This window comes from Mobula birostris, chromosome 3 (genome assembly GCF_030028105.1).
Source record: "Mobula birostris isolate sMobBir1 chromosome 3, sMobBir1.hap1, whole genome shotgun sequence".
NCBI lineage: Eukaryota > Metazoa > Chordata > Chondrichthyes > Myliobatiformes > Myliobatidae > Mobula > Mobula birostris.
In genome coordinates this window covers 158,209,840-158,222,859 of record NC_092372.1, presented here as the reverse complement: position 1 = coordinate 158,222,859, position 13,020 = coordinate 158,209,840, and the positions used below count along the sequence as shown (strand labels likewise).

Genomic DNA, 13,020 nt, shown 5'->3' with positions numbered 1-13,020 from the left:
TGCATAGTGGTGGGATCCCGTTGGAGGTGGCGGCAGTTACGGAGAATAATATGTTGGACCTGGAGGCTGGTGGGGTGATAGGTGAGGACCAGGGGAACCCTATTCCTAGTGGGGTGACGGGAGGATGGAGTGAGAGCAGATGTACGTGAAATGGGGGAGGTGTGTTTGAGAGCAGAGTTGATGGTGGAGGAAGGGAAGCCCCGTTCTTTAAAAAAGGAGGACATCTCCCTCGTCCCGGAATGAAAAGCCTCATCCTGAGAGCAGATGCAGCAGAGACGGAGGAATTGCGAGAAGGGCATTTTTGCAAGAGACAGGGTGAGAAGAGGAATAGTCCAGATAGCTGTGAGAGTCAGTAGGCTTATAGTAGACATCAGTAGATAAGCTGTCTACAGAGATAGAGACAGAAAGATCTAGAAAGGGGAGGGAGGTGTCGGAAATGGTCCAGGTAAACTTGAGGGCAAGGTGAAAGTTGGAGGCAAAGTTAATGAAGTCAACGAGTTCTGCATGCGTGCAGGAAGCAGTGCCAATGCAGTCGTGGATGTAGCGAAGGAAAAGTGAGGGACAGATACCATAATAGGTTTGGAACATAGATCGTTCCACAAGCCAACAAAAAGACAGGCAGAGCTAGGACCCATACGGGTGCCCATAGCTACACCTTTAGTTTGGAGGAAGTAGGAGGAGCCAGAGGAGAAATTATTAAGAGTAAGGACTAATTCTGCTAGACGGAGCAGAGTGGTGGTAGAGGGGAACTGATTGGGTCTGGAATCCAAAAAGAAGCAGAGAGCTTTGAGACCTTCCTGATGGGGCATGGAAGTATACAGGGACTGGACATCCATGGTGAAAATAAAGCGGTGGGGGCCAGGGAACTTAAAATCATCGACAAGTTTAAGAGCATGAGAAGTGTCACGAACATAGGTAGGAAGGGATTGAACAAAGGGGGATAAAACTGTGTCGAGGTATGCAGAAACGAGTTCGGTGGGGCAGGAGCAAGCTGAGATAAAAGGTCTGCCAGGACAGGCAGGTTTGTGGATTTTGGGTAGGAGGTAGAAACGGGAAGTGCGGGGTGTGGGAACTATAAGGTTGACAGCAGTGGATGGGAGATCCACTGAGCGGATAAAGTCGGTGATGTTGTGGGAGACAATGGCCTGGTGCTCCTTAGTGGGGTCACGATTGAGGGGTAAATAAGAGGAGGTATCCGCGAGTTGTCGCTGTGCCTCGGCAAGGTAGAGGTCAGTATGCCAGACTACTACAGCACCCACTTATCGGCAGGTTTAATAGTAAGGTTAGGATTAGTGTGGAATGAGTGGAGAGCAGAGCATTCGGAAGGAGTAAGGTTGGAATGGGGACAAGGTGCGGTGAAGTCGAGACGGTTGAGGTCCCGTCGGCAGTTAGCGATAAAGAGATCCAGAGCAGGCAGAAGACCAGAGCGGGGTGTCCATGAAGAGGAGGAGGGTTGAAGACAGGAGAAGGGGTCATCGGTGGGGGTGGAAGAGTCCTTACCGAAGAAGTAGGCTTGGAGACGGAGACGGCGGAAGAAGAGTTCCGCATCATGGCGAGCGCGGAACTCGCTGAGGTGTGAGCGAAGGGGAACAAAGGTGAGGCCCTTACTGAGGACAGAGCGTTCTGCCTCAGGCAGTTGAAGGTCAGAGGGGATGGTAAAGACCCGGCGTGGATGAAAAGTGGGATCAGAGGGGGGAGGGGGGAGGCTGGTGGTGTCAGTGGAGAGGGGAGGGTTGGGGTAAGAGGAAGATGGAGCCTCTGAGGGCCCAGGAGCTGACCGTGGGATCTGAGGGAGACGGGGTTGCAGAGTGGTAGTGGGGGAAGGGGAGACGGGAGGCACAATAGCAGCTTTGTAGTTCTCTACAAAGTGATTGAAATTAATCACAAATGTAAAACACAAAATAATTGATTGCATAAGTATTCATTCCTCCCTCCCCTTTAATATGACACACCAAATCATCACTGGTGTAGCCAATTGGTTTTAGAAGTCACATAATTGGTTAAATGGAGATCTTGTTTTGGAGTCCTGTGTAGTCAAGGTGTTTCAACTGACTGTAGTAAAAATACAACTGTATCTGGAAGGTCCAACTGCTGGTGGGTCAGTATCCTAGCAAAAAACTACACTATGAAAATAAAAGAACACTCCATGCAACTCTGAGAGAAGGTTATTGGAAAGCACAAGCCAGGAAATGAATACAAGAAAATTTCCAAGTCACTGAATATCCCTTGGAGTAGAGTTAAGTCAATCATCAAGAAATGGAAAAGATGTGGCACAGCTGTAAATCTGCCTAGAGCAGTCTGTCCTCAAAAACTGAGAGACCGTGCAAGAAGGAGACTAGTGAGGAAGGCCATCAAGAGATCTATGACAACTCTGGAGGAGTTACAAGCCTCAGTGGCTGAGATGGGAGAGACTGCACATATAGCAACTCTTGTCCCGGTGCTTCACCAGTTGCAGCTTTTTGGGAGAGTAGCAAAGAGAAAGTCATTGTTGAAAAAAAAACTCACATGAAATCTCAGCTAGGGTTTGCCAGAAGGCATGTGGGAGACTCTGAAGTCAGCTGGAAGAAGGTTCTATGGTCTGATGAAACCTAAATTGAGATTTTTGACCATCAGACTAAACACTATGTTTGGCGTAAGCCAAGCACCACACATCATCAAAAACACACCATCCTTTCTGTGAAGCAAGGTGGTGGCTGCATCATGCTGTGGGGATGCTTCACTGCAGCAGGCCCTGGAAGGTTTGTGAAGGTGGAGGGTAAAATAAATGCAGCAAAATACAGGGAAAATCCTGGAGGAAAACCTGATGCAGTCTGCAAGAGAACTGCATTTTGGGAGAAGATTTGTTTTCCAGCAAGACAATGACCCCAAGCTTAAAACGAAAACTACACAGTATTGGCTTAAGAACAACAATGCTAATGTCCTGGAGTGGCCAAGTCAGAGTCCAGACCTCAATCCAATTGAGAATTTGTGGCTGGACTTGAAAAGGGCTGTTCACTCATGCTCCCCATGCAATCTGACAGAGCTTGAGCAGCTTCGTAGAGAAGAATGGGAAAAATTGCAGTGTCCAGATGTGCAAAGCTGATAGAGACCTATCCACACAGACAAGAGGCTGTAATTGCTGCCTTTGACACGGAAGAGTCTTTTTCTGTTAATCAGTGTCAAAAAAGTCAAATTAAATTCATTGTGATTCAATGTTGTAAAACAATAAAATATGAAAACTTCCAAGGGGGGTGAATACTTTTTATAGGCACTGTATGAGTTAAGCAGATAAGCATAAAATAGATAAGGTAAATAATACCTTTCCAAGCTACTGTATGAAAAGAGAGCAAGGGGGCTATATAGAAAGCTATTCTGCAAAAACTAGAAGAAACTAAAAGGACTGTCAAGGTAATTTCCATCCAAATTTCCCGGGACAGACAAACAAGGTCATAAGATACTTGGATCTCAAAAACTGTGGTGTCTAAAGGTTAATTAATTATCTGGAAGTGATTGCCTTTATTGATTTATATCTTTTATATCACAAACCGTTCACAAGAGTTTAAAAGTATATCATGAAGGAAGTGAATAAATCTACAATCAAAGTAATTCAAAGAAAGTAGGCCATGGGGAGGATTAATAACAGGGATGTAAGCAGGTCAAACAGGATTTATGGAGGGATAAGTAAATATTAGCAAATTTATCATCCATAACATAGAATTCTTTTAGCATCAGTAGAAAGGCTCATTTTTATCATGACCATTATGATAGACAGTATTCCTTCAGGCGATTGAAAGCATCACACCATCATATGAGATAGAATGTACTTATTTGGTCTGTTGTTATGCTTAATTGATGTTCCCATTGGCCGATAGATTGGGAAGGGTTGTGAATGTGCTGAAAACGTTATAAAAATGCAAGGCATCACTTAACACACAGGCACCAAATAAGCAAAGGATTTAAACTCATTTACTTTAAATCACCTAATGAGCTGAATACAAAGTATTTTGGTCCAGTTCACCTCTTACTATGTAGTACCTCATTATAAATGTGTATCTCGAATTCCTCTCAAATAATTGCTTCTCAGAGTGGTATAACTCTCTAGTTTCAGAAACACCATCTTCTCCATAAAGTTTGATATATACCTAAAAATAGTTCAGATTTGTTATCAAACATGACTGTAACTGTTAGAATAACCATTGTGAAAAGCTAAAATTAAAAGGTCAAAGTAATTTTATAATAAAAGTACATATATATCACCATATACAACCCCGTGATTCATTTCCTTGTGGGCATACTCAATAAATCTAATAACCATAATAGAATCAATGAAAGGTCACACCCATCAGGGTGGACAACCAATGTGCAAAAGACAACAAACTGCAAATACAAAAGAAGAAAAAGAAACATTAATAATAAACAAGTAATAAATATTGAAATCATGAGATGATGAGTCCTTGAAAGTTGTGGGAACAGTTCAGTGATGGGGCAAGTGAGATTGAGTGAATTTATCCCCTCTGTTTCAAGACCCTGATGTTGAGGGCATAATAACTGTTCCTGAACCTCATGGTATGCATCCTCAGGTTCCTGTACCAGCTTTTTGATGTCAGCATCAAGAAGAGTGGTGGAGGTCCCTGATGAGGGTTGCCACTTTCCTGTAACAACATTCCTTGTAAATGTGCTCAATGGTGGAGAGTGCTTTATTCGAGATGGACTGGGCTGTATCCACTACTTTTTGTAGGATTTTCTATTCAAGGGCATTGGTGTTTCCATACCAGGCTGTGATGTAGCCAGTCAATATACTCTCCACTGCCTATCTATAGGAGTTTGCCAAAGTTTTAGATGTCATGCCAAATCTTCACAAACTTCTAAGGAGTAGAGGCGCTGCTGTGTTTTCTTTGTAATTGCACCTACGTGCCAGGCCCAGGACAGGTCCTCTGAAATGATAACAGTGAGGAATTTGAAGTTGCTGCACTCTCCACTCCGATCCCTCGATGAGGACTGGCTCATGGACCTCCAGTTTTCTCCTCCTGGTCAATAATCAGCTCCTCGGTCTTGCTGACATCGAGTGAGAGATTGTAGTTGTGGCACCGCTTAGCCATATTTTCAATCTCCCTCCTATCTGCTAGCCACGCACTCATAAGTGCAAAACAAGTCGAGCAGGGGGCTAAACACACAGCCCTATGGTGCACCTATGCTGATGGAGATTGTGGAGGAGACATTGCTGCCAATCTGAACTGGCTGTGGTCTGCAAGTGAGAAAACTGAGGATGTATATCATGTGCATTGTCTTTATGTTAACAAGACACACAAAACTAGCACTCCACTCTTGTATTGAAGAGTTAATTAAGGTGTTAATTATGCTGTATTCTGCTCACAAATGCTTATAAGTTCTGCATGATATGAATTTTGTAGCGTTAACCGGTTAAACACTTGCTGCATTTGATGTTCCAAAAATGGACTGTGGCATCTAACTTCGGTCGATTTACTGGATTATGTCTAGAAGGAGAAAGTCACTAAACCAACACTTCACTTACTGTATATCATTACACCGTCCATCTGCTTGTACAGATTTACCAGCAGTTTAGTTTGAGAATTACAGAAGTTCAAAAGCATCACTGTGGTATAGCAGTCAGTACTGTTATCTCCCAGCAGATTTAACTCTGGTCTCACTTGCTGTCTATGTGGAATTTGCACATTCTGCCTGTAACTATGTAAATTTCTGCTAGGTGCTCCAATTTCCTTGAAACTTACAAAGATGGGCTGGTAGGTTTTCTGTTACTGTATGGTACTCCTCAGGGTACTTGTGACAAAAGAATCAGAGGCGTATTGAAGGGGAAATAGGCCATACTGAGACAAGGAGATTCAAGATTGTTTAATGTAATTTCTCGTACACAAATATAAAGAAGAATGGAATTGTCCTTCCTCCGGATCTGATGCAGCACAGAAGATAAAGAACACAACAATAATAAAATAACACAATAAACATAAATATGTAAGATAGCGTATATACATAGGTTGATTGTATGTCCATAAAATGAAGCTAGGCTGGACACAGAAGGTGACTGTGACAGGAAATAATTAAGTAATACTGGAGTTAGTGAGTGGAGGTGTTGATTAGTCTTACTGCTTGGGGAAAAACAGTTTTTGAGTCCGGTGGGGGGGGGGAGAAATGTTGGGAGGATGTTGGGGGTGAGGAATGTTGGGACTTCTAAGAGCTGGTTTTGCTACAATGGGCCAAATAGCTTCCTTCTGTGCTGCAGTATAATACATGGGGAAATAACAGATTTGACGTATGCCTAGTTGCTGTAGTCAGACAGCAATATGCATGTGCTTGTACATGAATGGCTAAAAAAAAGTGAAAAAATCTGATAATAAGCCCTATAAGAGGATCATTTTTTTTGTGTGTGCCATACTCTGCCAGAGCCCCAGTGACCAGTTTTCAAGTGGTTGTCTTGGAGGAAAGATTCTGTGAGTGGTTCCCCTAGTCCTTCTCAGGGCGCAGTTTTTTTTTACAAGGCCGAGTTGCGAGCTCGATACTCAACCCGGCACGGATGGAAAGCGTGCCCAGGAGCGGCCCGACTGGGTTCGAACTTGGGAACCTTTGTTCCGGAGTCCGGCGCTGATGTCACTGCACCACCAGCCAGACCCAAAGAGAGGATCATAAGACAGATATTGTTGAGCAGGGTCATTTGGTCTAATGCGCATGATATTCCTATAAAATATATACTTAAGTTCACGCCATTTTATTCCTTTAAATACATTTGTGTTCTATTGTCCATCCAGAAGAACACATGGAATTAATCATTTGTTTTGTAGAACAATACTTTCTACTTTCTTATATCTCTTTGATAACTTGATACTGCCAGTGCTAAATTACAGAAAAACAACATGATTTTAAGAAGGACATGAAATACCTTGGCAGTGGTTCCAGCCTTTGTCCTGAAGCCGGTCTCCACAATGATTGCATAAAGATACTGGTCAGCGGGAGCATTGTCTTGCAATACAATGAGTTTAGGTTTTGTCTCAAGGACAAGATCCTTATGCTTACACAAGATAACCAGCAGAAGGTAGAAGGTCAGTGCGAACAGAACAGTGATACAAGTGACGTAGTTTTCAACAGCACTGCCAAAGCAAGAAATAAATAATGATGAATCTCCAAAAACATAGATGACTATCAGAAATATAGACAATAGGGTTATTTTGCCATCTGGCCTGAATTAATAACATTTTTAATATTCATCAGCTGACTGGGTTCTATTAAAGTAATATTTATTCATTACACAAGTATTAAGTATTAGAATATTTTAATAAAAACTAAACTGGGATGCATACTTGTTTGTAATCTCAAATTTTGGATAATCAGTACCATAGCCTAAAGTTTAGAAAAGTTGCCAAGTAAAAGTCAAGAGGTAAAAATAACTGAAAATAAATAAGAAGAGCACTTGCTTCCTAAAATTGGAAAAGATACAGCAGAGCAAAGGAGATAACATGGATTTTGCTAATAAAGTACAATCAGCAATCAGCATAGTGATTCAGTACTTGGAACCTCAAAGTGTATTCAGTTTATTTTGTTTTTGCAAATGTAGCCACGAGTGTAAAGTTTATATAATCTCAAGTGGACAGTCCAATAGTATGAAACCTCTATATCAAATTGAAAATTTGATCTCCAATATATCTATTATACCAATTTCAGAATATTCCTAATTTATCAATGAAAGGAATTTTTATTTAATTTTGCCTTTTCTCTACTGACACATTTGCTTGTAATAATCCAGTGCTGATATTAGACAAATTCTATTCACTGTGTATATAATTAATTATGCAAATAATCAGTTCCAGAGGGCATGTATTAAGACAGTATATCCTTAATTGTTGTGATACCCACCTGATAAATATCAATATATCTGTGAATTTGACATCTTTCATCTTAACCGACTGATGTGCAACTGTGAATGTTGTCATGTGGTTGCAACTAATTAAAAATTAAAAAATTAAGTATTATATATTTATCTAAAAGATGACAGAAGTAACTATTTGGAAAAGAGCAAAAGCATCAAACATGAACTTTAATTCATTTAATCTGACCGATGTGGATTAATTTTGCATTTTACAGTACAAGCTGTGAGTAAAACAAAACAGTGAAAGCTTTTGTCGAACTCATCTAAGTAAAGTTGCATTTTGCTTTCCTCATTATAATTATTTGTTCCACTCAGAATGAAAATTAATGAGCATTAATTAGCACAAATTACAAATAAAACAGCAAAGGTCTTTGGGTCAGAATCTGTAACCAATGGTGAGCCTCTCGCCTTTCCTGCCTTATTTACACAATTCCTGGGACATCTCCCTGAGAAAATCTGCCTCCATCCCTGGTGCCAAAGCTCAATGCAGAAGCAGTGACTTTCAGTTTGTAAATCGCACTGTGGAACGAGGAGATAAAACAAACCTGATTCTCAAAATAACTGAAAATACAGTTTCTTGTCCATTTAACCTTATTCTTGACATAAACAACTATTAAGTTTGCAAACCTATGAATGTTTTGAAAATATCCAAGTTATTAAAATCATATACAACAAAAAATAATAAATGATTAATATAATTAAAGCAGTTAAACAAAGTACTTAAAAACAATTGTACTAATTAAAACTACTGAAAATAGTTTATAAACACTACAATACACATTATTCCTCTGTACCTTAGTCTCTCAAGCTAATCTCCTCAATTAGAATCAATGGCAAAGGACAGCTTGCTAGTTAAGTAGAACAGATGGGTCACTCGACCAGATACTCCAGTGTAGGTGTCAGGGAATGTCCATCAAGTCACATTGTCTCATTCTGGATTCCTTGAGGCATCTGATGTGGGGCTGAACAAGTTTGGCGTATATGTGTTTTGAATGTGCAAGAAAGCCATATCACCTCAAGCTCTTATAGGAAAGGGCCAACAGTTACTGTCAGAAGTTCCCGTAATTTTAGATTGCTGTATTTTATTGGAGTTCTTTTTGCATAAGGTAATATCAAATGCATACCAAAGAAACATCATCACTGAGAATAATCATACCTGCAGTTTATTTTCTGTGAATCTGATTCCTGCCGGGGTGAACAGCCATCAGATTTCCACTCCTTGATATCATCCCAGTACAAACACTGAATCCATCGGACACTTAGCGTGTAACTTACATTGTTGGCAAGATAGTTATTTTTGGGCTTTCTATTGTAATTTGCATCTAAGAGGCCAAGATAATATGTCCCAGTACCTGGTGTGAATAGTAATGAAAAACAGATTACCAAATTTAACATAATAGAGGCCTTTACTTCTCAGTTTTGTGACTATGTTATTTTATTCAATTTCACTATACTTATACTTTAGCTAACTTCTGAAAAAAATGTTCTGTCTTGCATAGAATGTAGCAAAGTGAGCTAAGATACACGTACCAGAGATTCTACTCAGCAGAACCAGAATCTCTTTGTGATACATGTGTATTTAAAGTAACTTAAATATCTCACTGCTATTGGTACCCATGTATACTTACTGTATCAACCACCTCTTTACTGGTATGCTGCACTGACCTGCAGCTTAGTTAGACCACTGATTTCAATGTTACTGTGTATTTCAAAATGTTACAAACCTTTGGGCAAGAGTCTAACAAAATAAAAACATTAAATATTATTTATTAAACAAACATTCATGAGACAAAGGAACAGAAATAGGTCATTCGGCCCACTCTGCCACTCCACCATGAGCTAAACTATTTGCCCATCTAGTTCCAATTTCCAGCTTTTTCCCCATATCCCTTGATACCCTGGCTAATCGGATACCTATCAAACTCCTCCTTAAACACCCAAAATGATCGAGCCTCCACAGCCGTAGTGGCAACGAATTCCATAAATCCATGACCCTCCAGCTAAAAAAATTTCTCCTCATCTCTGTTTTAAATTCTAACCCTCTAATTCTAAGACTGTGGCCTCTTGTCCTGGACTCACCCACTAAGGAAAGCAGCCTTTCCACATCTGCTCTGTCCAACCCTTTCAACATTTGAAATGTTTCCATGAGATCCCCTCTCATACTTCTATGCCCTAATGAATACAGTCCAAGAGCTGACAAATGCTCCTCATATGTTAGCCCCTGCATTCCAGGAATCATCCTCATAAATCTTCTCTGCCAAAATTTTCAATAATGCAAAAATACCTTCCTTCCTTTCTTTCTTTCTTATTTATTTCTGTTCTCTTTTAGAAGCTATAAAGTTCCTCTTTTTAAGTGCTTGCTCAGGATGGGAATGACTCCCTTCCAGTCCAGTTCTGTGTGTTCCTAGGTGACTAATGAACTAATGTGGTCCCCACAAACTCTACCACAGATGAGGTAGGAGGTGCTTGATGGAGTCAGACTCATAGAGCAATAAAGCATGGACACAGCCCTTAGCCCAATGAGTCCATATAGTCCATGGTATCCACTCAGAAAGTCTCAATTTCCAGAGTGTACCCCTCCAAGCAATGCCCCAACACCCCTGCCCCACCCCCAGGTACCTATCCAAGTGCTTCTTTAATTATCTCTAATTATACTATTCTACCTGCCTCTGACTGCTCATTTCATATACTCACCACTGTCCGCATGAAAATATCAGCCCTCAGATCCCTTTTAAATTTTTACCCTCTCACCCTAACTCTATTCCCCCTAATTTTGGTCTCTTCTCTCCCATTATCATCCACCATATCTCTGCCTCTCATAATTTTAAACATTTCTCTAAGGTTGTTCTTCATTCCCCTATGTTCCATGAAATGAAGACCTAGCCCGGATAACCTTTCCCTATAACTTGCCCTCTAGTCCAAGCACCATCCTCAAAATCATTTCTGCATTTTTTCCGTTTTAACCACATTTTTCCCCTAACAGGGCACGGTACAGAAAACTGTACACAGAACTCCAAGTGAACCTCGCTAATGACTTATACAACCGCAACATAATGTCAGTGCTCTGATTGATAAAGATCAACATGCTAAACATCTTTTCTTCACCGTCCTCACTACCTGTGATGCCACTTTCAACAAAAATGCCTTTGTTCTCCTAAGTTCCTCTGTTCCATTACCCTCCCCAGTGTCCTAACATTCATTGTACAAGTCCTCCACTGGTTTGCTATGGTAAGTGCAAGGTCCCCTGGTTTCCAGGCTTCTGTAGGACTGTAGAAAAGAACTCCAGTTTCTCAGTACTTTCTCAGATGCCCCATTGATTGACTTGGGTTGATCGCAGCATGAGGTGGCATTGATAACATCCCTGAAGCTTATCCCTTTTAGAAATACACTACGGAATAACGTGTCTGTTTCATAAGTCTGCTGTCAGGTCTCCAAATTATGTAGTATGCCTGCATAGCTGGCTGAGTATAATTAGAACACTGACAGTGGAGGTGTTGGCTGAGTGGAGGGTACAGATGGCTTCTTTATCCTGATGATTAATTTGGAGGATTTCATGCAAACAGTGCTGCTGGCATCCTTCTAGTGATTTGAGTCCCTTTCCCTGAAAGTTATAGGGTACTAGTCAACTATGAAATTAGTGCTGGAAAGGACATCCATGTCTTTGACATCTATTAAAAGGCACAGCCAAGTTCAAACAGAACAAGTATTGTGTATGTTTGCAAGCATTCAGTGCCAAAACATATACGATAATATGTTTGTAACTTACAAGTTATCCAGCAGCTCTTATGTAGCAATACCACAAAAGTGAACTTTATAAATCTCACACCAAACAGTGAACAAGATAAAATCTCTCCTTCTGGATTGTCAAGATAATTCATGTCTAAATTAAGCATACTTTATTATTTTGTTGAGTAGGAGAAAAGGAGTTAAGATGACACGAAAGTTATTATACAGATCTCGTACATTCCATTTTAAATTCTTGACTACCTACATCCTTTTAGCTTGATTTAAATTCTTAAAACATCAAACATTAAAGTATAAAAATGTAAGAAGGAGTGACAAACCCAAGAGTGATGTTGCAGAAATAAACAAATGGATCACATCTCCATTCCAGTGGTGGACTTGTTTTAAGTTATATTTATTTGGAGTTGGCTCTTTATTCGACCTAGAGAAACATATAAATTAAAGTATTAGCTTCAAAAATGAAAGTAAAATAGTAACTTGTGTGAAAAATAACTGCTGTCACTATAATCTACCCTGCATTAAGAGAAAATGACAGCAGCCACATGAAAATGGCTTCACCTCCAAGCTTCTTTTCAAGCCATAAGCCAAGCTGATTTACTAGTAAACCACTGTTTCTTAATGTCCCTTGGCGACCATTCTGGAAGCTTACAACTAGAAACACTGAACATCTTCAGCAGCAATTCAACTCCCAAGAGTATGGGGATGCCCATATCCAAAGGTGTAAATTGTTTCATACCTCACTAAGAGCATGACAGGAAACACCTCCTGGTCAGGCCTGATGAAATTCACTCTAATCTGCAAAGCCTGCTGTAGGTTGGCTGGTGTCACTGGCAAGATATGAATGTTCATTTGGGTTCGATGGAGGACATGCACATTGAACTGTTCCTGGTATAAGACAGGAAAATAGTCAGAAGTTTTATCTGAAACAGCAGATTGCTTTGAAAAATGCTCCAGCTGGCATACTGATAGCCAATTGCACATATATTCAACAAAGCTGAATCACTATTGCCTCAGCTTCAATTAATCTTCCTTTACTATGTGTAAGGAACAAACAGAAGATATCACTTTCAAAATCAAAGTCAAGTTTATTGTCACGTTTACAAGTACATGTTAGCACAGGCGCAACGAAAAACTTAACTGCAGCAGCATCACAGGTACATGGCATTACATAAGCGGCATTTACAAGAAAAACAACTTGTACATAATATTTACAAGAACAAACACAATTAGAACAAAAAAAAAGACTATTTTAGTGCAAAGGTAGTTCAATCCAGCACCCATGCTAGTTAGCTGATCTTGGATGTATCATGATATATATCCAATGGAGCAGTGCGGTGGTATGGTGGTTAATATAACACTATTTCAGTGCCAGGGACCCGGATTCAGTTCTGCCACTGCCC

At 40.4% G+C, this 13,020-nt stretch overlaps 1 protein-coding gene across 9 annotated transcripts in view; it reads right to left on the bottom strand.

Annotated features, from left to right (window-relative positions):
- The window catches only part of LOC140195372 (polycystin-1-like protein 1), a 241,758-nt gene that overhangs the window by 72,046 nt on the left and 156,692 nt on the right, over positions 1-13,020 (bottom strand). For all 9 annotated transcript variants that reach the window (XR_011885446.1, XR_011885445.1, XM_072253568.1 and 6 more), the window contains 6 exons: positions 12,357-12,505; positions 11,941-12,041; positions 9,033-9,228; positions 7,864-7,950; positions 6,893-7,100; positions 4,015-4,121 (listed from right to left, as the gene is read on the bottom strand). Coding sequence is in view for 7 of the 9 variants with exons in the window: in XM_072253568.1 (XP_072109669.1) it covers positions 4,015-4,121; positions 6,893-7,100; positions 7,864-7,950; positions 9,033-9,228; positions 11,941-12,041; positions 12,357-12,505 (848 nt within the window). In the remaining 2 variants the exon portion in view is untranslated. The remainder of the gene's footprint in view (positions 1-4,014; positions 4,122-6,892; positions 7,101-7,863; positions 7,951-9,032; positions 9,229-11,940; positions 12,042-12,356; positions 12,506-13,020) is intronic.